Raw genomic sequence first — 23,191 nt, 5'->3', positions numbered from 1 at the left:
TTTTTTCCGTGAGGTTGTGTATCGCACATAGTATATGAATACCATAGTATACGTATAGCATTTATATATAAATGGGTTCATGAAATTAGTTGTAAGACCCCATATTTTTACTGATAGGGAAGCACAACTCAAAATTGATAGATTACCGATTTAGAGAGTGGTGCTAATTATATTTAAATTCTAGGCTGTCCCCTCCCTAAATTGGAGGGCCAGGCATAGGATATTAAGCCAAGAGTTGACTACCGGTGACTGAGAATTTTGGACCTAATGATGACTAGCAACATTTGCCCACACTTCACTAAGTACACTCACACATGCCCCATTTGGTCCTCCTGGTGGTTCCATGAGATAGGTAGAGCAGGTATGCTAACGGAAATCTCTGAGAGCAAGGATGTTAACCAGATTCTCAGATAACTTAAGAGACTTTCCCAAGGGCCCTTAGCTAGTCAGTGGTGGAGCTGGTGCTCATAACCTTGGCTGCTGACCACAAATTATGTGCTCGTTTCATTGAACCACAGGGATAAGTCAATCGTTATGGGCTGTCTATGGTCCCACTGCTGCAGTTACTAGTGCTCCCTGAGGACACTGAGTTGTTGAACCCCTGGCTGATCCAGGCACAGGGATAGAAAACATATTTTAGTTACTTGATCAGGGGGCCAGGAAGCTGAGCTAACAATTCAGCATTAGCTCCCTCCTGTTGGTGCTGTAATACCAACATATTTCAAAACAGATAGAGGGCTCTGGAAGGGTTTAGATACATCTATGCACAAAAAAGATTTACAATGGGTTATTAAATGGGAATTTTGAGGCTGGCTCCGTGGGAAGTGCCAACCACTCTTTCTCCCAAATTTCCCTTGGTGCCACTGTCAAGGGAAAGTACTCATCTAGATGGATTGTTGTTCTGACCCAAAACGACATTTCCAACTTTTCTTATATATAATCCAATTTCTGAACTTCCTTTTCAGTGATATTAAGTGGAATAGCAGAAAAAATTCTTTTGGCATTAAAGATAATAAATGTGTTCAGCATTGCTCAGGTGTCTTTGCTCTTTGCCAGTGCATTAGCTGTATTGATTTTAGAATTTTAAATGACCCTTTTACCAGACTTGATTAATGTCTCCTCCCCTCATCTTGGCTTCCTGCTCCTTCCCTCTCTCATGTGCAATTGTCTTCCCTCTCACACTGGCACATGTTAGAGGCGGCCGACTTTCCCAGGACCAAGGGTCAGGACATGTGCTGAGGAGGGTCTCTTGGGCCTGCAGATTAGCATCTAAAGAGGGGGCTAGTTGTGCAAGGGTCAAGCGTTCAGTACTTTGCCCAGGCCCTGGGAACACTCGCAGTGGATCTCCTGCCTAGGTAAGTACCAGACTGTTCTAATATGTGGTTTCCAAAGAAGCTTTAGCCAGAAAGAGGGCTTGAAGGTGAAATGAGATCTCTGGCAAGAACTGGTCTGCTCAATCCAAATATCCCTGTTACTGCATGAGGCTAAGATTAATTTCCTGAGATTCCCTCTCATTAATTAATAGTGTCCTCTGCCATCCTCAGGGGACACTTTGTTTAAAATTCTGTTCACACATTATTTTATTCTCTCTGCAACTCAACTACGAGATCCCTGAGGATGCTGCTGCCTGGTATGGCTTTGTACACCCTTGGGACACGGTGAATGATGACTCTTAGGCTAGGCTTTTCCTTCTCTTCCAGACGATAAATGGGCAGGGGGTTGACCACCTTTTCCTTGGAGACAACCGCTCCTCAACCAGAATTGTGTTCACGTGTTGACCGCTTATTTCTTTTCACAAATTTGAAGAGTAAATTTGTTGTAAATGATAAAAGTAATATAAATATATTACAGCAAATTTGGACAATTTAGGTGTGAGAATCATTCCTGTTGTTACTACACGAATGCAGCTACTCAGCACTTTTATACGCATCTTTAATATATTTCTAAGGACAGTGTACTTAAATATTATATTTTGAAGATTGTAATACTCCATTCTAAGCATTTTTTCTTTTGTTTAATCATCCTCATAAATATTATTAGGATGTCAAACTTTATTTCACTATATTCCTATTATTATCTCTTAGAAACAACATTATTTATTCCTCATTGGTATTTACTGGATATACCATCATTTATTTTCTTATTGTTGTCTATCAGCTATACCACTATTTATTTACCTGTTTTCTCATAGTCTCACACAGATGATTAAATTATTATTAAGTGACTATTGGTTTAGGAATTTGGATTAGGAATTTGAATCCTATTTGGATTCAGTTGGCAAAGATCATTATTATTATCATCTAGCATAGTATTTGGCTCTACAGTTGGCACTCAAGTAATGTTGGTTTTCTTCTTTCTTCTTCTCTTTCTCTCTTCTTTATACCAACCTTATATTATTTCTTGTACTGCAAGCCTGAGGGCATGGCATATATTTAATCCAGAGATTTCTAACGTTATCATGTAAGTTTGCCCTGGCGATTTCAATTTCTAATTTGTGGGCAGTATTGTTATTCTGATCCCAGGGGTTTACTTTTCTTTATATAATTTGGTCCGGTACTTTGATTCATTCTTACCAGACACAGAATGTTAGAGCCGCAGAGGATTGTGGAAATCACCTTAGCCAATGATTTCCAATGGGCTGCACGTCAGAATTTTGCAGGGTGCTTAAGAATACTGATTCCTTACTAAATCTTAATTTGGTGGATGAGGACTGGGAATCTGCATTTTAACAAGCATCCCAGTGTTCTGATTCAGGCAGCAGAAGGACCATAATTTGAAGTTGCCATTTGGCTAGTAGACTTTGCTAACTTTTTAGAGTTAATGTTAGGTTTTCATCATGTTCAGTCTTTTGCTTTTAAAACTAATTGAATCTTGAGGCGACTTAGAATAGGAGGCAAATCTTACAATCACAATTCTATTCTGCAACAGGAAATAAGCTTTAAATGAATCTTAACATTTTACTTGACACATTACTATGTTTAAGTGTATTAAAGATGTCATTGAAAGGTGCAGGGGAGGAAAATGAACTTGATTTGGCAGGTAGGTGTTCACAGTACTATTATCTACAACTGTCTATGCTGATTGACAGCACACACATTACCTCTTAACAGGCATTGTACTCACTTGCATTAGATTTAAGTGTACGGCATTTTTACTGAATATTTGAAACTGTTTTAGTTAATAGTATTAATTGTGCATAGACCAACTTTCAGCCACTCTTTCAATGTGCTTAATGGATAATAAACCAAAAGGTTCCGTGGACCTCTGCTCAGAGTAAATTTAGGTCAACACTGTCATGTTGCTTAAGCATTATGTATTTTGAGTAGGGCAAATGTTTAGTAGTTCAGAGAGGGAGTCTTACCGGTATTGTAGACATGGAAACTGAAACTCAGAAAGGCGAAGCGCTCGAAGTCACTCAGCCGCAAGGAGCAGAGTCTGAGTCAGAGCTCACATCTTCTGGGTCCTTGTTCTCTGCTCTTTCTACCATATCAAACTGCCTTTTTTGCATAGTTTCTATCTAACAAGAAACACTTGGTCTAATAGCTGGTAGAAATGCTATAATCCATCTTTATATTGCAAAGAGCATTGAAGTAAGGAATTCTACTCAATATTTTCTTTTGGAAAACCAAACATGCTTTATTTCGTTTTTTTCACAATTTATTTAAACATCTCACATATACAAAATAGGTACAATTTAATTTTTCTGCTTGTCTGAGAAACAAGGCTTCTTTGGAACCATGGGAAAGGATGAAAACGAGACTGGCGAAGAACAAATGCTGAATTTAAAGAAGAGGACAATGTTGGGCAAATGCTCTGCACACTTTTATTTGGGGTTAAGATGTAAAATACTGATGCTCAATCAAATAAAAAAAATACACAATACAACTCAATACAGAGCAGTATTTCTTCTCAATTCTTCTAGCACCATCAACATTCTTCAAGTATCTGAAATACTATTAATTAGCACCTTTGTATTTTGAACAAAACAAAACAAGTACCTCAGCTCATCTTGGTCTAGGTCAGCACCTAATGGTGTGGATCACACTCACAGGAAAGTGTTTTGAGGTAGTTTAAACCTTTGGAAGTTTGGGTTTTAAACTTCCCTCTGTGGAAGATATTCAAAAGCCACAAGTGGTGCAAATGTTCATGGTTTTTATTTTATTTTTCAATTTTCATTTTGGTTTTCTTACAAAGGTTGACATTTTCCACAACAGGTGTAAGAGTGCTGAAAAAAATTCCAAATCTTTTGGGGAAGGGGAGAGGAAGAGGGGATTAATTAAATTGTATTGCACAAGGCTCTGATCGATCCTTCTCCTTCTCTTTTGCCCACAATTTAAGCAAGTAGATGTGCAGAAGAAATGGAAGGATTCAGCTTTCAGTTAAAAAAGAAGAAAAAGAAATGGCAAAGAGAGAAAGTTTTTTCAGATTTCTTTTTTTTTAATTTAGGTTGAGTTCATTTATTTAAAACAGACTGGGCCAATGTCCAAACCGAATTCTTGGTCAGCGCCACCGATGTCCAAAAGTGCAATGTCAAGGATGGGCAGGCGAGATGGCTTATTTGTTTTGTATTCAATGATTGTCTTTCCCCATTCATTTGTCTTTCTCTGTTTAAAAAAAGAGAAGAAAAAATATGCATAAAGCAGCACTAGTTCCAAATCTAATATATTATATAATACTAAATTATTATTAAATACAATACAATTGCATTTATTATATTATATTATTACAAACTATATAACTCTATACTATAGTATATTATATAATATTATATAATAATATATTATAATATCATTAATATATAATATTGTATATTATATAATGTTATGTAATGAACATTAGATATCATGAAAACCACTTTTTGGCTTATGTCATTCTGAAGATGTGTGTCCCAGATCAACAAGCTCATCTTTGAAAAACCAGCATTAGGAGTATCTTTAGGGTGAGAGGTTTCCTATCAGTCTAATTTTAAAATAAACATTTCAATACATATGCTAGGTGATTTATTTCTATATTTCATTTTCCAGATGTGTGTGTATGGGGTGGGGAGAGTTGGGTGGGTATGCATGCTGCTATTAGTAAATTTTACTTTTTCTTCAATTTATAGCATATCGTAGAGAAAGCATAAAGAAAAATTAAATGTAGGCCATACTAATAAGGAAAATAAAGTACACATAATTATAAATTTTGGCTTGGGCCCTTTTAACCTCAACTAATTTTAAGTTATGGGCACACATCATCATTTAAGAAACTCATGTTAAAAGACACACAACTAATACATGGACATAGTATATATTTTAGCATTTCAGATAGTTTCTTAAGGCAAGATCTGATAAGAATACTCTGGATCTACTATCTGAATTTAAATAAATACCTTTATGAAGAAAGATCAAATAAGTTAGATCTCTCTCATTCATCTGTTCATTTAATGGTCCAAGCTAGAACTCCACCTCTCCCAATTCCCCAAATAAATGCTATTCCCATATTTCACTTTTACTTACAGAGCAGCCATCTACAAGAACAGTATAAGTGAACCTGCTGTTGCCCTCAGCAACAAGTTCAACATCATTGGAGCCTTGCAGAGTGACAGCCTTTTTCAGATTGCCAGTCTCCTCATCCAAGTAGGCAATGCTGTTCTTGCAGTGGTAGGTGATGTTTTGAGAGGCATGGTTAGCCAGCAGGCGCATGAAGGCAAGTTGGGTAGCCATTTCCTTGGTGGTTACTCCTTCAACATTATATTCAAACTACAGAGAATAAGATGGAAATTCTAGTTAAATGGAGAAGGGTTCAGATACTAAGAGTCAAATTAAAAAAAAAGTCTGGATAAGGAGGAACAATGGACTCAGATCTGAACCTTCTGAAAAAAGGTACGATTCAAGGAAACCCAATTCACTTGGCTTTGAAGTATTAGGTACCGAGAAGGAACACAGGAACTACCTGGTTGAGACAAGGTCATCTCAAAAAGGTACCTGTTTCAATAAGCTTTCATGTGTACGCTACTTCTTTAGAATAAGAGAGCAAGGAGATAGAGATTTCGACCTCTTTCTTTTTCTGTAATTCTCACCAGTAGGCATTCAATGAAGTTGGTGAAAACGTTTGATTAAAAATTCAGAAAGGCTCATGTTCTGAAAATCCATATGCATGGGTATGGGGCTACATGCTGGCAGGACTCCTACACACTAAGTGACATGAGTTGGTTTCTCCAGTGATTATCAGTTAAGTCAAATCTGAATAATAACTTTGAATTGTATGGATATGTCCAATCAATCCATCGTTAATGTGCAATCCTGGACAGAACTGGGATCCAAGAAAAGAGCAGGTTCTTTAAATAAGCCTATTTTGACAGGGGATTAAAATGTAGATAATTATAAAGCAACCAAACCTAACAACATATTATTTAGTAGGAGAAGGAATGTTGGTAGGATTCCTCACCTGTGTACCACCATTGATAGTTTCTCCTAACCAGATGTGCTTCTTGGCCTTGGAACTTCTGTACCAGTTCTTGGCTGGGATGTTTTCAGGTTGAGCCCGGATGCAGGTTTCACCAGTAGAGAAATCACAGTATACTTTGATAGCATCCATAGTGCATCCTTGATTAGGGTCAATCCAGTAGTAACCTTTTAAGAAAACAAGACTCAGATCATAAAACCTCTCATTAAGTGGAGTCTAGGTTTTAATAACTACTAGTCAAAGATTTTGATTCCCATAAATAACATTTTTGATTGTACTGCTATATTGTCTAGCCTACTTTTAACAGAAAGAGTGGCTATTTTCAAGATTAGACAGTTCCTCCTCTCCTCTCCTCTACAAAAAATCAAATCAGGGGACATACTACCACGAAAAGGGCAAAACCATATATTAAGAGAAGCTTGCGAATGGGTGCCAGTTGGGAGAAGAAAATGCTTTGATTTCACATAACGCAATTTTTACCCAAATACCTTTTCATTCTAAATGTCACTGGCAAGTGATTTTGAAAAGCTCAACATGTGAGAAGGGTCAGTCTGGCTTGGACACCTTGACCTACCGCTGCTCCACTCTGGGTGGCTAAGTCTCAAGTCACGGCATGTGCGAGCTGGGTTCTTTCTAGAGCCTTCGGGAGTAAGAAGGGTCTCGATCTGATTGTTGAGAGATTTCAGAGTAGCGTCAACTTCATAATCCTTAGGCCTGAGAGAAGGTGGTGAGCGAGGCTGGTCAGCCCTGTAGAAGTCTCCATCATAACCAAAGTCATAACCACCACCACTTGGGCCAGGAGGGCCAGGAGGGCCAGGGGGACCAGGAGGGCCCTGCAAAGGTGAAAGTAAGAAAGAAGAGGCTTTGTATTTGGTTACGGCGAGACACATCAATGACAGCAGGTTTTCAGTTGAGCGTCACACAAAAGCATATTCTAATAAGTGAAAAAGAATCAAGTTCATGTAAATAAACAACTTGCTCCCAGGCATACTTGCAGGGATGGGCTTAAGCAGCTCATTACATACAGACAATTTTTATATATTTCAGAAAACATGGAAGTGGAGAACTACTTTAATGTGCTGTCATAATTATCTTGTTTAGTCTGAAGAAAATATTCCTTGGGTTAGTGATGCCCTTTATTATTTCCCAAAATCATACTTACAGCGGGACCTTGGCTACCCTGAGAGCCACGAACACCAGCAGGTCCAACTGTACCAGGCTGTCCACTGCGACCATCTTTGCCGACAGGGCCAGTAGGACCAGCAGGGCCCTAGGGAAGAAGGACATCAAGCCTGTGTGAGTCAGCAAAAACCCCACGAGGGAGCAGAGGCTGGGGTTTGCTGCCTGTAGCAGGCTCTGTTTCAGAGAGAAAGTCTCAGATTGACTTACCCTAGGACCAGCAGGACCCACAGAGCCAGGAGCACCTTGATCACCGTGTTGACCCTTTAATGAGAGAAAAGGAAAATCACACTTTCAGAACATGTGTCAATAAATAGATTTTTGGAAACTGAATGGAAAACTTTAGTTTCAATGGGCTCTGGATTGAGAAAATTGAAAATGTAAAATGGGGCTCTTTTCTCCCATTATGTCTATTACATTCAATTATTTTTTTCTACAAGTAATTTCAGCAGCGCAATATTAGTCATTCTTCTAATTATATTTATTTTAAGTGGGGTTGAAGGACATTGTTGCCAAGAGATTTTAATATCTGTATATTTCTATCTCCTGTGACCTTCACCTTTTCATGTTGGGATGAAATAGCATTATCTCCGAGAGATGGAGTTAGCCAGAAAATGGGAAATGGATATAATGCAGGACATTTTAAAACAACAGCAGTGAAAATTTGAGGAAGATCATTCTGAGTTGAAGGCCTTTAGGATCCGTATACATGCTGGATGTCCACATCTTACTTACAGCAAGACCAGGAAGACCTTGCAATCCATTGTGTCCCTTTATGCCAGGAAGACCTCTGGGCCCCTTATCACCAGGCTCTCCCTTGTCACCTCGAACACCTTGTGGGCCCTGTAAAGAAAGAGGACAGATAGGACATTTACCTTCTTTAAAAAATGACATTCACTTCTCCACAAATATTGTTTAATCTGTTTATAAAGATAACTTAAGACATTCAAAAGTCTAAAAGCCATGTGGATGCTACTCCCATCTCTTCCTTTAATCTGCTTTAGTTGAGCTATCTGTGAAGTGGCTAGATCTTCTTGAGTATTTGGTACAAACAAGCAGAAGAGATATGAAATAGAAGAGATTTAACAGCTATTTGCAGAAATTCTCAACGTGGATTAATTTTTTTTTGAAATATGAAGTCTAGTCTATATTATGTATTTTCTTAATGGGCAGTCTGGACCGATCCTCCCTAAATGTTAATTTGTAAAGAAATCTTCACCATGTACATACACTAGGACCTCTTGGACCAACGGCACCGACAGGACCAACAGAACCAACAGGACCCTGTGAATTGGAAAAGAAAAATGCAACTCATCAGCCAAGCCCAAGATCCTCCTCTCCAGGCTCCCATAGTTCCCAAGTGTGGGGGAATCAGAAGTGAAGCCTATGAGGATGACATCAGTAAGGCACTGGTATTTACAAACTTACAGGTTCACCACGGTGTCCATGTTTGCCAGTGGGACCCACGGGGCCATGAGGACCAGGCGCACCCACAGCACCAACGGGCCCAGCGTTGCCAGGGTAACCACGTTCTCCCTACCAAAGACAAAATGAAGTTTAGCATCAATCTGGCCTGTATTTTAGTTGCTTTGAAATTAGGGAGAGATGACGACATGTACTGACCTTGTGTCCAGGTTGGCCATCGCGGCCTGGAGGACCATCACTTCCAGGGTTGCCCTGTAAAGACACCATGCCAATTAAGGAACTTAGTGAGGCGCTGTAGCCCATCAGCCCCTATAGCTCAGCTACTTTGCCTTCATCATTCCCAGTGCTCAATAGTGAAACCCCTTTCAGACTGTTAAAAAATAGGAACAAGAACTTGGTAACCTAGATTTTTCTTAGAGGTGTTTCTAATATTTTGGCCAACTTCAATGTATGCTAGTTAAAGAACCATTCCCAAGCCCAAGTAATTTTTCATATTTTCAATCCTAGGAGTGGTCAGTACATGTTGATATTATGGAAAAACAAACCATCTTGTCCAGAAACTTGGAACAAGAGAACCTCAGCTCAGGACATAAAGTTTCAAATAGTGAAATACTCCTAGGTTTTATTTTACAAACCAAGTGTCAGACTCACATCACGACCAGCTTCACCAGGAGCACCATTAACTCCAGGTGCACCCACAGCACCAGGGGGACCACGGGCCCCAGGTGGGCCTGCAATGCCGAGAGGACCAGGTTCACCCTAAAGAGGCAGAGAAGACAAAACAACATTTCTCTCATTGGATTGAATGATAATATCATCTTCCCAAAACAAACCTAGCCAAGAGATTCCAGATTGAAGAGAGAAGAAATTGCAAGTGAATGGGCCACAAAGTAGGGTAAGATTGGCCATTGTGACCTGGCCTGTGCCTTAATTGGCACAAAGATAAGAAGTGTCATTAGTGTCATCTTTGCCCTCCTCCTACACACTTGAGATGGTCAGCTTTAGGTAATTTTGGAACGTTGCTCTGTACAAAGTGAGGCTAGTTTCATTCCATATCCCAAGTGAAATGAATTCACAAAGTTGAGAGAGTTTATGGAGATGAGATGGTACCTAGTTGCTGTCACATATAAGGTTTACTGGAATGATTCAGAACTTCCAGAGTTTCATTCTTCCTACAGGATAAATGATGCCAGCATTTCATAGTGCAGAGGAGTAAATGCAATTAGAGTTTATATCATTCTTAAGCATGTAAAAGGAACAAAAATCATTCTGCATAATGTTAAGCTGTGTCTTTGTAGCTTGTGTCTAAGTAAGGTGGTATTAAAGCTTCTTAGATAAGTGACATGTGATCTGTATAAAGAAAATGCCATGAATAAGAAAATCTTAAGTGGAGTTATTCAGTGATCAATCTGTCAGATTTGAAGTGGCAGCTTTTAAAATCTTTTATTATGTTAAGGAGAATAAGAATGGTGTCACACACTCACCAGAGATCCAGCAACACCTGGTAGACCACGTTCACCTCTAGAGCCTGGGAGACCCAGAATTCCGGGAGCGCCGAGAAGACCTTGAGGACCTGGGGTGCCAGGAGGTCCCTGAACAAGAGGAAAAACACTGAGTATTACTCATAAGACCCTGTATGATAACAGAGGTTGGCTTGAGGATTGTGAGAATGAGCTATCTTCAGTTTACAAAAAGGCTAGTGACCTCCTATTAGCAGGACATATCCTTGGATATCTTCTCTAGTGATGAAAATGAGTTCACATCTTGGCATGTATATTTCTTTGTGCATAGTTCCTCCTTGAGACCAGTGGAACAGCATTAAAAAGTATGTGGTTGAGATTAATGAAGCCATCTTGAGTCATGGAATAGTTTTTACGGAATCTATACTGGGAAGCAAATTTCAATCTTGGCCTCTAACTCTACCAGGGCTAGTAAAGCCATGTTCAGAGTAGCAATAATATCGGACAGCGCATGTTTAAGGAATTGGTACTTACTGAGATTGATTAATTTACAGTAGGATGAGCACAGCAATGGGATTCTGTTCTAATCCCAGTACCAGTAAGGTGCCTTCAACAGCTTAAAGGGCCATTTTGATAAAACAATGAGTTCTCTCATTTATTGTCATCCCCATCTAGTGCTTGCTGAGCATCTGCTGAAGCTATGACACCTCAATATCTGTTGGGCGGATTTCCTGGCTCAATTGAGCTCTACTTGAGAGCCCGCAATACTCGTCAATGAATATATGCCACTTGAAGATTTGAGGAAGAGCTTTATTTTAATTCAACACAAGGTATTAGGAAAGAGGACTTTGAAATCACTTACAGCAGTACCAGGCTCTCCAGATGGACCCTTCTCTCCAGCAAAGCCAGGGGGGCCAGATGCACCTGTTTCTCCTGCTCTGCCAACTGGACCTTGATCACCACGAGGCCCACGAAGTCCTTCTTTACCAGCAGCACCAGGGGGACCAGGGGGGCCAGAGATACCCTGTGAGCAAACGTACAAGGTCATTTACTTTTGGTTAATCATCACGGACCTGGAAAACAGATGCTGAGGTTCTACTTAGTAGTAAGATGCAAACAGTGTGAAGCAACAAAATAATATCCTGGCCATTTGGGGGAAATGTTCAGACTTTTTAACATTCTGTCTTGTAGAAAGAAGCAACTCCTGTCTTCCTTCTTATGAGGCTGTAATAAAGTGAAAGGCTGAGACAGAGGCTATGGCAAATGTGAGGGAAAGCAATGCTGTGCCACCAGTAACCTGGCATATTGGAATCAGAACTGTGTAGCGTTCTAAGACTGAATTGTAAAGGAATGAGACATTGTGTTTTGGAGGACTCCGCTCATTTCTTTTCGAAGAAAGCCAATACTGGCATTTTGTTCATAATTGAGGAATCACATATGCTCTCAACTAGCTTTAATTAAATGCCTATAGGGATGAAGATTTTTCTGTTACGAACCTGTAAAAGGATTCCAAGAAATCAACATCTTTGCCATTTTTTTCCTCTGAAACCTTAACCGGAAGACTGAATCCTTGGTAATTAATTAAATTCTCTTGAGTCCTGACAGGAGAGTCTGAATCAGAATTAAATTAGAGGCCAAACCACCTTTAAATTCAGGAACAATTATACCTTAACAATGGAGGCAGAATGTTGGCCATAAAGGGTAATTAGATATAGAAATATCTGATATGTGACTAAAACTGTTTTGGTTTTTATTTTTAACAGAGAGACTTGCCCCTAAAAGAGGACTTATGTTCACATGAATAAAAAACCTCTTAAATTTCTATTATAAAATATAATTTGTGATGATTTTGCCTTAATGGTTCAGAAAAAGTGATTTCAGATCAGGAAAGTAATAGCAAAGTATTAGGAGCATGTTTTCATAGAGTTTCTGAGCGGTTTCCTACTAAAGGCCAGATCTTTTGGCTAGAGTGAATGAAAATGTATTTTGAAGTGATTTACTTACAGAGGGGCCAGGAGGACCAGTCCGTCCAGCAGCACCAGGGAAACCAGTAACACCCTAAGAACCAAGCACATTAAAATTCCACAGTCAACACCAACTCCAGGGCTTTGGGTAAGACAGAAATTTCTCCTCTGGCAAATCCTCAAGCACGTGACCAAGAGTAGTTAGTGGCAGCCTCATATATGGTATTATTTAACCAGGATCCCAAAGACCCTCCACCTCTACACATCTTCCTGACCAGCATGCTCCCAGTTGCAATACCATATTTTGCATTGAGGCTCTGATGATCCTTTTAGAAATGCTAACATATTACCCGATGGTTGTAAGAGCAAGAAGATAAGACACTAGGCCCTTATTACACATTGATGGGTGGACATTAGCAACTGTCTTAACCAGGCTGGGTGCTAAGTGAATGGACACTGAATAAGTAATTTTGTTTACAGAGGAAGGTACAAGAAAAGATGAAGAGTATTAATTGCTGCCCAATGAAAGAAGGAAGGAGTCAGTGGAGTTCATTCCTAGGGAGCTCTGAGTCTCTAAAAAGTCAGTATGCCAAGGGCAAGGACTTCATCAGGCAGAAGGGAGGCATCTACAAAAGGATAAAGGGCACCAAAGAAATATTTTATGCATCTCACAATTAAACTACCTGAGATTATCTTTGATTATTTCCTCAAGTGAGGTGGTAGCAACATACACTGCACTGGAATTCAGTTAACATCCCGTGAACTTGACCTTAACTTCAATAGCAGAATTTCTTTGAATAGAGTCAACTTGAATTTCAAGAGTATCCTTTTTACAGTCCAAAGTTACCAAAAATTTCCAAACTCTCAAGTTGTCCCTAATAGAGTCTGAAGAAAAAAGTTATGAGAGTCCATTGTAAATACTCACAGGGGGGCCACCATCACCACGACTTCCAGCAGGACCAGGGGGACCATTTGGACCCTAAATGGAAACAAAAAAAAGATGAGATCAAATCACAAAACAATTCTTACAAATGTTACTCTTTTCTTCAAAGGGATCATTCTTATGTCCATTAAAAGCAAATCCAGAAATTTAAAATGACTATCTGTGTCACATAAAATAAACGTCCTTACTTCAATATTATCATCCTCATGGGGTTACTGAAGTAAGATAAGATAACATTTATGAAAATTTTATAAATTGTAAAGCAGTATGCAAATGTTAATTCTTATTTTTTCAATCATCTCCTATCTGGTACATAGTCTAGTGTACAGCAGGCACTTGATTGATTTATGTTGAATTATAAGATTTCACAGGCTGTGTTGACCACCAAGGAATTCAACTTACGGATGGGCCAGCAGCTCCAACGGGGCCTGTGGGACCAACAGGACCATTTTCACCCTTGGGCCCTTTGGTTCCTCTCTCTCCTTTGGCACCAGGTTGACCAGCAGCACCCTGTTGGAAAGGAACAGTTATAGTTCAGGTATTCCACGTCGCTCTACTTGCCAACTTGAGATGTTTTCAGATTAACCTTCATTACATGATACTCACAGCAGGACCAGCAAATCCATTGGGACCAGCGGGACCAACTTCACCACGTTCACCCTGGGTGGGAGAAGAGATTTAAAAATGTTTTAGCAATCTTAGATTCATCAATATCTCAAAGTTATGAGTGTCCAAAATGACCCAGGTTTCTACTTACAGGGCTGCCACGAGGACCAGCAGGACCAGCAGGACCGGCAGCACCTGCTTCACCCTACAATGGACCAAAGATGAGTTTGTTAATGTGCTTCACACAGATCCTCAAAGAGGGAGGCAAGAAGGAACAGTGGGAGACAGCAGGCTCCTGTCAGAGTCTGCAGTTGTACGGGAAGAGATAACGAATACACATCTCACTGAGTAAAACGAAGTGAATTCATACTCTGCCTTATGTTGCATTTATTTTGGGGGCTGAAGTGGTATTGTCACATACTTGCAAAAACACTATAAATCAGTGCCCACAATACCGGGGGAGGACATTTTAATTTTCAGATGGACACAGGGCTGAGATGTTTGCTGCAATCTGTGCAATACAATAAATAAGGTCTATTTTAAGTGGACTGCTCGATGTGAAATGGGCACACTATGTATTTTATTGATTTTTTTTTTACAATTGAAGGCTTTGAGAAGGCTCAGTGCATTAGGATATTGTTAACGGGCAACAGGGAAAGACTTTAAAACAAATGATAGGGATTAAAGTATAGATCAGATGGCTGGCACATCTACAGGAAGGGAAAGGCAGCTTTAAACACGCAGCATTTGTTTCCTGCTGCCGCATCACAACAGACAGGTTTTTAAATAAGTGGGCTTTATACCAAGCCACATAAATGAATTGCTGGGCCTCTTTGGGGCAAGCAGGAAATTTTAGATACTGCTCTCGGTTCAAAGAGATGCAACTCAGTGAAAATGAGTGCTTACCCGGTCACCATTGGCTCCAGCAGGACCAGGGGCACCTACAGCACCAGGAGCACCCTAGTACCAAAAAGGAAACAAGTCTTAGTAATGACACCCCCATGCCATCAAAAGTGAACCTTGCCATTCCCCTTGCTACGCTTCTACAGTGACTGAACGCTTTTACAGCACACTTTGGGTGGACATCAAGAAAACCGTTGCTGCATTTCAGTCCTAATTACCAAGACTATTAGAAGCCACTCTCAGGATGACAGTACCCCAGCGACAAAGGTTACGGAAATGTGTAAGTCAGGGGCAGGTTAGGAACTGGGGAGATCTGAAGTCTCTGCACTTGTAAAATTTCCTGGAGAGCAGAAATGAGTAGCCTTGTTTGGAACTCTTAGGATGCGTGGTTCAGAGAAAGGTCTGTTACGAATGTGCCACAGCAAGTTATCCTTTCTGAGGGAGAGGTGAGGAGAAAGAACCAAGGCAGCTCATGACCCTGAAGAGTCATGAAGCCAATACTCTAGGTACGGTTGTGACACCTGCATAGGATTATCTTTGGCATCTCCATGGCATTAACAGCCCATCTTTGGGGCTGCTCTTTGAGTGGTAAATTCTTTGAATTTACACATTTGAATAAATAGGACCTTGTTAAAGGTTCCGGCATCTTCAAATGTAAGAATTAGTGTTTTTTCTAAAGTCCCACAATAACTTAATCATTTAAAGTTCTATTAACCTAGGGCTTTCGGTCTGCAGCTTGTAGTTGGAAGAGTTAACACTAAGGAAGGTAGAAAATTCAGGCTCTGATTTTCAAAGGTATAAGTCCTGTTGAATTTTTCTTTTGGAACACGTAAAATGCTGTTATTAGTCATAGGTCCAGGAAGGAATGGAAACTCTTTTACTAAACCTGAATCCTTCTTTCATCAGTTCTATTTTGGAAAGCTTCTCCACTCAAATTGAGTGAAACATAAAAACAAAACAATCTAAGTACAAATAAACAAAGAAAATTCTACTCACTCGAGCACCATCTCTGCCTGGGTTACCGATTTCCCCTCTGAGACCAGTCTCACCCTGAAAGTAAAAAGCAAGAGCAACTTTTTGTTTCTTGGCCAAATTTTTGAGTCAAAATTATTCTGAAGCATTTTTATGGAAGATGCTATAATACCGTCAGTCATTTAAGATCTTTAGAAATGTCTGGATTCCCTACCATTCTACAGGACATTGAATGAGGAAAAAAATAAGGAAAAAATCATTCAGGGCCCTTTCCAGATTATCGTTCAATATTCTTTTCCAATTTCCATACACCCTCCTGAAGCATAATCAAGCAAGGTAAAAATTCATGTGGACAGAATTATAAGGCAGCACTACAATGGGCTGCAGTGCCTGATGGCTCTTACGGCATAGCTAATGCAGCAGCACGGATGACAGCTGTTCAATATAGCTTCTTCCCATTAATTAGGGCAGGATGAGGCATTATTGTTAGTGGCATTAAAATGAGCCTCATGTATTACTCAACACCATCTGTTTGTGTGAAATTCCATGGTAGCAAGGAATTTTGCCAGATTAGTGAGTTTAGAAATGCGTAGGTGCTAGGTGGCAGAGGGAAATGTATATAGATAGATATCAAAATGCTACCAGACCACCTGCCAAAAATTGTAAAAGTTGGACAACCTTGTGCAGCCTTCTTTGCTAGAGTTCATCAACAATGTGTATCAGGGTCCAACACTGAGAGGGTACCTTTTCTCCCTTGCCTCCAGGTATGCCAGCAGCACCCCTCTCTCCTGGGAGTCCACTAGGACCAGATGGACCAGCAGTGCCTGGAGCACCAAGCACACCAGGTTCACCCTTGAATCAAAGACATGTGAAATCAATTATTTCAATGGCAAAAGAAGAAAATGAAGACTCAAACTCTTGAAGGATTCCAATTTAGACATTTAATAGAAAGCATTCTTGCCTGCTTAGAGACACAAAGGAAGGCTATTGAAAGAAGGGAGAATATAACAGAGGGAGATGCTATTAATGACACAGTGACTAAAGAGAAGAGGGTAGTGGGAGTGGGTGGCCGTGATTTTTTTTCTATAGTCTGCTCCCAATTCTTTTAAGGCAGGCAGGCATGGAAAAAGAAGAGGATAGGACAATGGGAGGCAGAGAATGAAAAATATTTGCCCACAAATATTTTTCAAGGATAAGACTCTTAGCCCAGACAGGAAATACGGAAAGAGACCTCATCAACTGGTGAGATGTTTCTGTTTTAATCTCCCTAAGAGTGGGGACTAAAGGTCCCATTTTTATATATACCCTACAATTCCATATACTTAAAACCTGTTGACTAGCTTGTGAGATATAAAACCTTTTGAAAGTACTACCTAATAGAATCATATTTCCTTTCTCCCTCTTAACTTGTTTTCACTTTTTTCCAATATCCTTCCACATACCAAAATAGCTTTTTGTAGCTAATCTTTAAATTCTTTTTCTTAAGGGTAAGAATAAGAAGTCACATGAATTGCCTTCTCTTTATTGTGGTTAAAGTAATTTGTTTTCCAGAAGTATGTAATTCCATCTATTCTAAAATTGAAACCACAGATTCTATTCCGAAACACAAGTTTTCAGGCTTATGTTTCTGGGGTGAATACACTGTTCATTTAATTTTTATCAGCATAAATTCTCTTATTATTAAAATTTAGGTTACTTTTTGAAATTTTATTCTACTAAGTAGGATGTTGAGAAGGTAAAAGTTTATTCTCTACAAATAGTGTCCAAATGTATATGATGTTTCTGGATTAAAACAAAAGTATGAGCAGTCTGATGAGAAAAGAGTGAACACCCATACTAATTCATTTATGTGGCTGGAACACTAGGATTTCCCTTCTTTTGGGATAATTCAGGTCCACTGGAATCAGATTATTTACTGAGATGGAAATCATCACAGAACTGGAAATAAATTAAAATCCTAAAAAATAATTCATGCACTATTGTAAAGGATCTACTTATTCCAGAGCGTCCTGGGCTAAAACATCAATAGAGAACATATTACCTTGTTTCCATCAGGCCCTGGGGGTCCAGAAGGACCTCGGCTTCCAATAGGACCAGCAGGACCAGCAGCACCACTTTCACCTGGGGGACCACGCTCCCCCTGTAAAAAAGGGATTAGAAGAAGTGTTCTACTGTTCCTCGCTGTGGAGACACTTTACACCTCAGAGTTCACACTTGTTGAGCTTTTGAATCTTGGTTCTGCTATTTCTTAGCAAAGTATAATTTTTTTTTGCCTTAATTTCTCTACTAATAAAATGAAAGGATGGGTTGAGATAATCTGGAAAGTTTCATTCAGGTCTAACGTTCTGTGGCTACAAATCCAAAATTTGTTGCTGCTAGAGTATAATATTCCAACTTGGGAGCTCATTTCCTTTTTTGGTCTTTTCTGTGATAGATCTATAGGTAAAAATAGAGATGCCACTTATGCATAGTATTCAAAGGGAAAGATTGTGTCGTTTTAGGTGAATAGCAATGCCAGGTGTAGATAAGATCATATATTCTCATATCTGTGCTTTCCTTTTACAACTGCATACAATAATGATACAGCAATTATAATATTTAACACAGGACATATATATATATATATCTGTGTATTTGTATATATATGTGTATCTATCTATCTATCTAAATATTTCCAAATTTTCATGTAAATATCACTATGGCATGGCATTTGATGGCCCAGAATATTTAACATGGAAATTCACATTGCAACTGTTTCAAAGGTCCTTGTTATAACTTGTTACTATGGTACTAAACTTGTTTGGGCATCCTAGATATACGGTAACTAGTCACATAACAGGACACTCTAGGACAAACTGATCATTCCAGTTATTTTAATGACAACAGACAAACAATCTATTTTATTTTTCTTTATAAGAGCAGACTCAAGATTTCAGCTTTAGACTTTGAACATCAACATACATTGCAAAAATTGGCTTTAAATCTTAGTAAGTCATTACTTTTCTTTGGCTCAGTTGAGCCACTGTCATAAATACTTCATATTTGTCTACATAAATCACTGAATATAATACATATATTAGTTCATTTATATTTCTTATAATCATGTGGTTTTTGAATAGGAAATATGAGCAATTAAGTAAAATAGTCTACTATCAATTTAGAAATCAAATGCTTTCTAGAGATTATGTTTGACAACAGAAGAGTGTCAGGAACTTGATCAATGGTTTTTAGGACAAAGTACTCCTTGTTTTAAACGCACATCACCAGAAGTTTATGAAGGTTAATCAAGTAACACTTACTCTTGCACCAGCAGGACCAGGGAGACCAAATTCACCAGGGAGACCCTAGGAAAAACACGAAAATAATTGAAGCATGAAATTTATGTATGTTCTCTAAATCCACTTATAATTATGATATTTAGAAAGGTTTTGAAAGAGTGAAATAAGGCCGGATAGGCTCTACCTACATGAGTGTATAAGTACTCAGGCTATTAGGAACAAGAGAATTTTCAGTTGCATATGGAAAGATACAAAAAGTGAGAATTCTCTTGGTATCAAAGATGCATCTATCCCAGAAACTGGTTTCAGAAAACTTAAGTTTCCCATTATTTAGTTATTGCTTTTAAAAAAACTGATAAAACAGACTATCTCCCTTGATAATATGAAAAATAATGATGAACAATATGAGACATTGCCTATTTTTAGCTATATAACAGACTGCTTTCTTAATAGAAATGATCATATTCTGCACATTACCTAGTTAATTGTATACCCAAGTGTGTCTCCTTTATTACTGACCAGCTGTCTCCTTAATGTGCCCCACTGTTGACAAAGGAGACCAGGCCACAGAATGTAACTGAATTGAGGCACATTCATCACAATTACAGAGAAAATGACTCAGAACTCCTGCCCTGATTGTGGATGGCAGTGTCATGTCTGAATGCCAAGAAAAACATTAAAAGCAATTTTTCAGGGTCTAGTTTGGTGGAAAATCAGTGCATTTACTTTCTCTATGGGGAAGGAAATAATTTGTATTTTAACATTACCACGAATAGCACAAAAAGTAAGGCTATTAAATGGAATGTTCATTGATATATTTACTTCCATAATGTGATGTTTCACTCAATCCTTAAAACAAAGGAATGTGAATGAAAATGAGTAACTTGGCTCATTCTCTCCATCAGTACCAACATATGTGAAAGAGTATCACAAACATATGAAATATGAAATTTCCTGTTGCATATTATAATGGCACTGCAGTAAGGTATTAAACAGGGAGAAAGTTCCAATTTTAGGTGAATTTACTATCTCTTGTGTTACTCACCCTTTCTCCTGGTTTGCCAACTTCACCAGCTGTACCTGCGGGGCCAGGCAGACCCTAGATGAAAGAAATACAAATCTCAATCTTATGGCTATATTTAGGGAATTTGCTAATCATTGGGTTTTTGGGGGGAACTACCTAATAGCAACATGATCACTAAATACTGTGTGTTATTGAAGGATTACACAAAAGTTTGCCTGTTGCACCCTTCTTTGCTTCATTTCTGAAGTCATGTTGTGTGTGGCGGCAGAGAGTGGTGTGGTGACATACAGCTGGATGGTCTGACCAAAGGCAGTGTTCTGTATGTTTTAGTTGACTTACTTGGAAGCCTGGAGGACCAGCGGGACCCTGTTCACCTTTTCCACCTTGGACACCCTGAAAGTGAGAGAAAGATAGCATAAATAGAAACGTATGCCACCATTTCTGTCTAGCTATATAACTTCTAGACTGGAAAAAGGAGATGGTCCTTTTGCGAGACTAGATTCATTTTAGGGCAGAAAAGAACAGGAGTGGGAGAAATACGCACCTGTGGTCCAGGAGGTCCCTGAGCACCATTGTTTCCATCAGGACCTGGAGCACCCTAAAACGTTTAACAGAAAGGCAGTTTAAGATGCCTCAAAACCTCAGGTGTTACTTCTTCAAAACCAGCTTGTCATTTTAACATGAGTTAAACTCACTGTGGATTCCCTGCCAATGCCCAAATAGTGCCTACTAATTTTAATATGGCTCATGGAAGTCCATGGACGGAGGGCAATTTATGAAGGTCAGAGAATGCTACTAGCATATTCATAGCCTTTTAATCACAAAGTTAATTAAACAAAAACTAAACCAGTCCATAAATATTTTTGACTTAATATAAATTCTGATTTGTTATAGCTGACTGCCTTGTAAGTGTGGTTAAAAAAAAGACATTTGTGATGCCGAAAAGAGCCTTGGGGATGCCATCTTGGGAAGAATGACATCAGATGGCCTTAAAGGGTGTGTTTCCTAGGTGAATACTATGTGGATGGATACGTACAGAAGTCATCACCTACCCGAGCACCAGCAAGACCGGCATGACCTTTATCACCAGGTTTGCCAGGTTCACCCTATAACAAACATTAAAAAAAAACACCTTACACATTTAATGTCAAATTAACCACGACAATTTTGAAATGTTAATTGCTTGCTTGCTTTTTTTTTTCTCTGACATTCCTAGTCCTTGAATTCTGTTATCTAAGGCATAATCCATCCTGAAGCAGTTCCATGTACAACAAGGTACACCTGTGTCTACAGAAGCATATGACTCAGGAGAGGGATTTTCAGCAGGTGTACAATGATATATTGGAGATGAGCTGTTAATGTACTAAGTGGCTTGCAGTCTTCCAGTGTTGAAAAGAGCTCCATTGAGGTAGAGTGAACTGAGGCAGGAGAGAAATACTAGAGTTTTGGTGAAATATGGCAAAAAAATGCTGAGAGAAAGGAGGTTGTGGTGATTCTTACTGAGGGGCCCTTGGGTCCAGGGAATCCAATGTTGCCAGGCTCTCCTCTTGCTCCAGCTGGGCCAATTGGTCCAGGTCTGCCGTCTATACCAGGGAGGCCCTGAAACCAGAGTTTATTTAAGGTTTACTCAGCATCGACAGGGTCTCACAACCTCAGGCTTGTGATGCTGCCACGAGATGAAACAGAATCATTTTCTGAATGCATAGAGCTTCCTGTATAAAGTGTCAATAAATTACGAATACATTTTCCTTTTCTAAACAGAATGTCAGGACACACAGAGCCAAGTCAATCTCATATGTACACAATTTCCCTCTCCCCTCTCTTTCCATACCCTTGTCACCCTCTTCAATATTCTTTGCCATGTTTTTCTTTTCCCTTCTTTTCTTTCAGTCCTTGTGTTCATTTGGACTCCATAATTACAATCTATTATTTTGCATTCCCAGATGATGTATGTGGCTGATATTTATTTTCAATGTGTTCACGTATAAATGGGGTGCAGGACAGACTTGATAAAGGCACAATAAGTGTCCTTGAAAATATAATGGAAAATGGGCCATACTTACCACAGGTCCTTCTTTTCCAGCTGGGCCAATATTTCCAGGAGAACCAGGGAAACCCTATAAAATAAGCGAGGATGTTTTCATACTGGCACTTTCACACACATACTCGAGGCTCTGATTAATCGAAATCTCACAAAAGCACTTTTCCTCCACGTTTTGTTTGTTGCCTGTGGCAAATCATTAGGGGCATTAGCCACTAGCTGGGAGGTATGAAATCTTTCTTCTTTCTATTCTTTATGCCTTTTTTCTTATTGAATTTTTGTGCAACTGATCTGTTTACAGATATCTCAAGAAACTGTTAAGCAACATACTATATGGGCAAAACATATCATGTTATTTACTTCATAATAGAAAAACAAATACTTTTAGTAAGCAATTTTCAAAGTGGAATTTTTATTGCTATATTTGGTGTCTTTATTACTTGTTTATGGTGCAATTACAGTTTATATTCATCCATAAGAGATAATGGAGGCAAAAAAATTACTCTATTGCAATGGATTAGAGTGTCCACAGATCTAAAGGTCATTTCTCCACAGCTAGTGTGATGCTGAATACATTACAGCACTTTGTGATTGCTGGAAAAATGATTTCTCTTATGAATCTAATAAACTGATAATATATAGTCCTAATACATTTCATGAACACCTTATATAAAACTCACAAATTGAGATAAAAGATTCATGCTGATAGGAGAATCAACCTAATTTGGATATATATTAAAATAAATTTATTCTCACAGCCATTGTTTTCAAGTAATAAATAGGAAATTTATGGACTCACCAAATTTGTAAAAATATCTACTGGGCTTTGATAAAGTTAAACTAAAAAGGCAACTGTTAGCAAGCCTACTAACAAATTTACTTTTGATGTTTTTTATTGTTGTCTTCAAATATTAATCAGGCCTTTTAAAAAAGGAAACAGTGCCATGTG

The 23,191-nt window shown here is 38.9% G+C and overlaps 1 protein-coding gene across 1 annotated transcript in view; it reads right to left on the bottom strand.

The window, feature by feature from the left end:
* Window positions 1-3,610: 3,610 nt before the first annotated feature.
* The window catches only part of COL1A2 (collagen type I alpha 2 chain), a 35,553-nt gene continuing 15,972 nt past the window's right edge, over window positions 3,611-23,191 (bottom strand). Inside the window, exons 24-52 of the mRNA XM_008524258.2 lie at window positions 22,265-22,318; window positions 21,702-21,800; window positions 21,254-21,307; window positions 20,746-20,799; window positions 20,541-20,594; window positions 20,223-20,276; window positions 19,199-19,243; window positions 17,941-18,039; window positions 16,644-16,751; window positions 15,924-15,977; window positions 14,931-14,984; window positions 14,176-14,229; window positions 14,025-14,078; window positions 13,821-13,928; window positions 13,401-13,454; window positions 12,516-12,569; window positions 11,374-11,535; window positions 10,536-10,643; window positions 9,703-9,810; window positions 9,250-9,303; window positions 9,055-9,162; window positions 8,857-8,910; window positions 8,362-8,469; window positions 7,837-7,890; window positions 7,610-7,717; window positions 7,022-7,280; window positions 6,430-6,614; window positions 5,499-5,741; window positions 3,611-4,604 (exon numbers count right to left, since the gene is read on the bottom strand). Of these exons, the coding sequence (XP_008522480.1) occupies window positions 4,458-4,604; window positions 5,499-5,741; window positions 6,430-6,614; window positions 7,022-7,280; window positions 7,610-7,717; window positions 7,837-7,890; window positions 8,362-8,469; window positions 8,857-8,910; window positions 9,055-9,162; window positions 9,250-9,303; window positions 9,703-9,810; window positions 10,536-10,643; window positions 11,374-11,535; window positions 12,516-12,569; window positions 13,401-13,454; window positions 13,821-13,928; window positions 14,025-14,078; window positions 14,176-14,229; window positions 14,931-14,984; window positions 15,924-15,977; window positions 16,644-16,751; window positions 17,941-18,039; window positions 19,199-19,243; window positions 20,223-20,276; window positions 20,541-20,594; window positions 20,746-20,799; window positions 21,254-21,307; window positions 21,702-21,800; window positions 22,265-22,318 (2,751 nt within the window). The 3' untranslated portion in view covers window positions 3,611-4,457. The remainder of the gene's footprint in view (window positions 4,605-5,498; window positions 5,742-6,429; window positions 6,615-7,021; window positions 7,281-7,609; window positions 7,718-7,836; window positions 7,891-8,361; window positions 8,470-8,856; window positions 8,911-9,054; window positions 9,163-9,249; window positions 9,304-9,702; window positions 9,811-10,535; window positions 10,644-11,373; window positions 11,536-12,515; window positions 12,570-13,400; window positions 13,455-13,820; window positions 13,929-14,024; window positions 14,079-14,175; window positions 14,230-14,930; window positions 14,985-15,923; window positions 15,978-16,643; window positions 16,752-17,940; window positions 18,040-19,198; window positions 19,244-20,222; window positions 20,277-20,540; window positions 20,595-20,745; window positions 20,800-21,253; window positions 21,308-21,701; window positions 21,801-22,264; window positions 22,319-23,191) is intronic.

Source organism: Equus przewalskii, chromosome 4, assembly GCF_037783145.1.
Source record: "Equus przewalskii isolate Varuska chromosome 4, EquPr2, whole genome shotgun sequence".
NCBI classification, from domain to species: Eukaryota; Metazoa; Chordata; class Mammalia; order Perissodactyla; family Equidae; genus Equus; species Equus przewalskii.
This window is presented reverse-complemented; position numbering and strand designations above follow the sequence as displayed.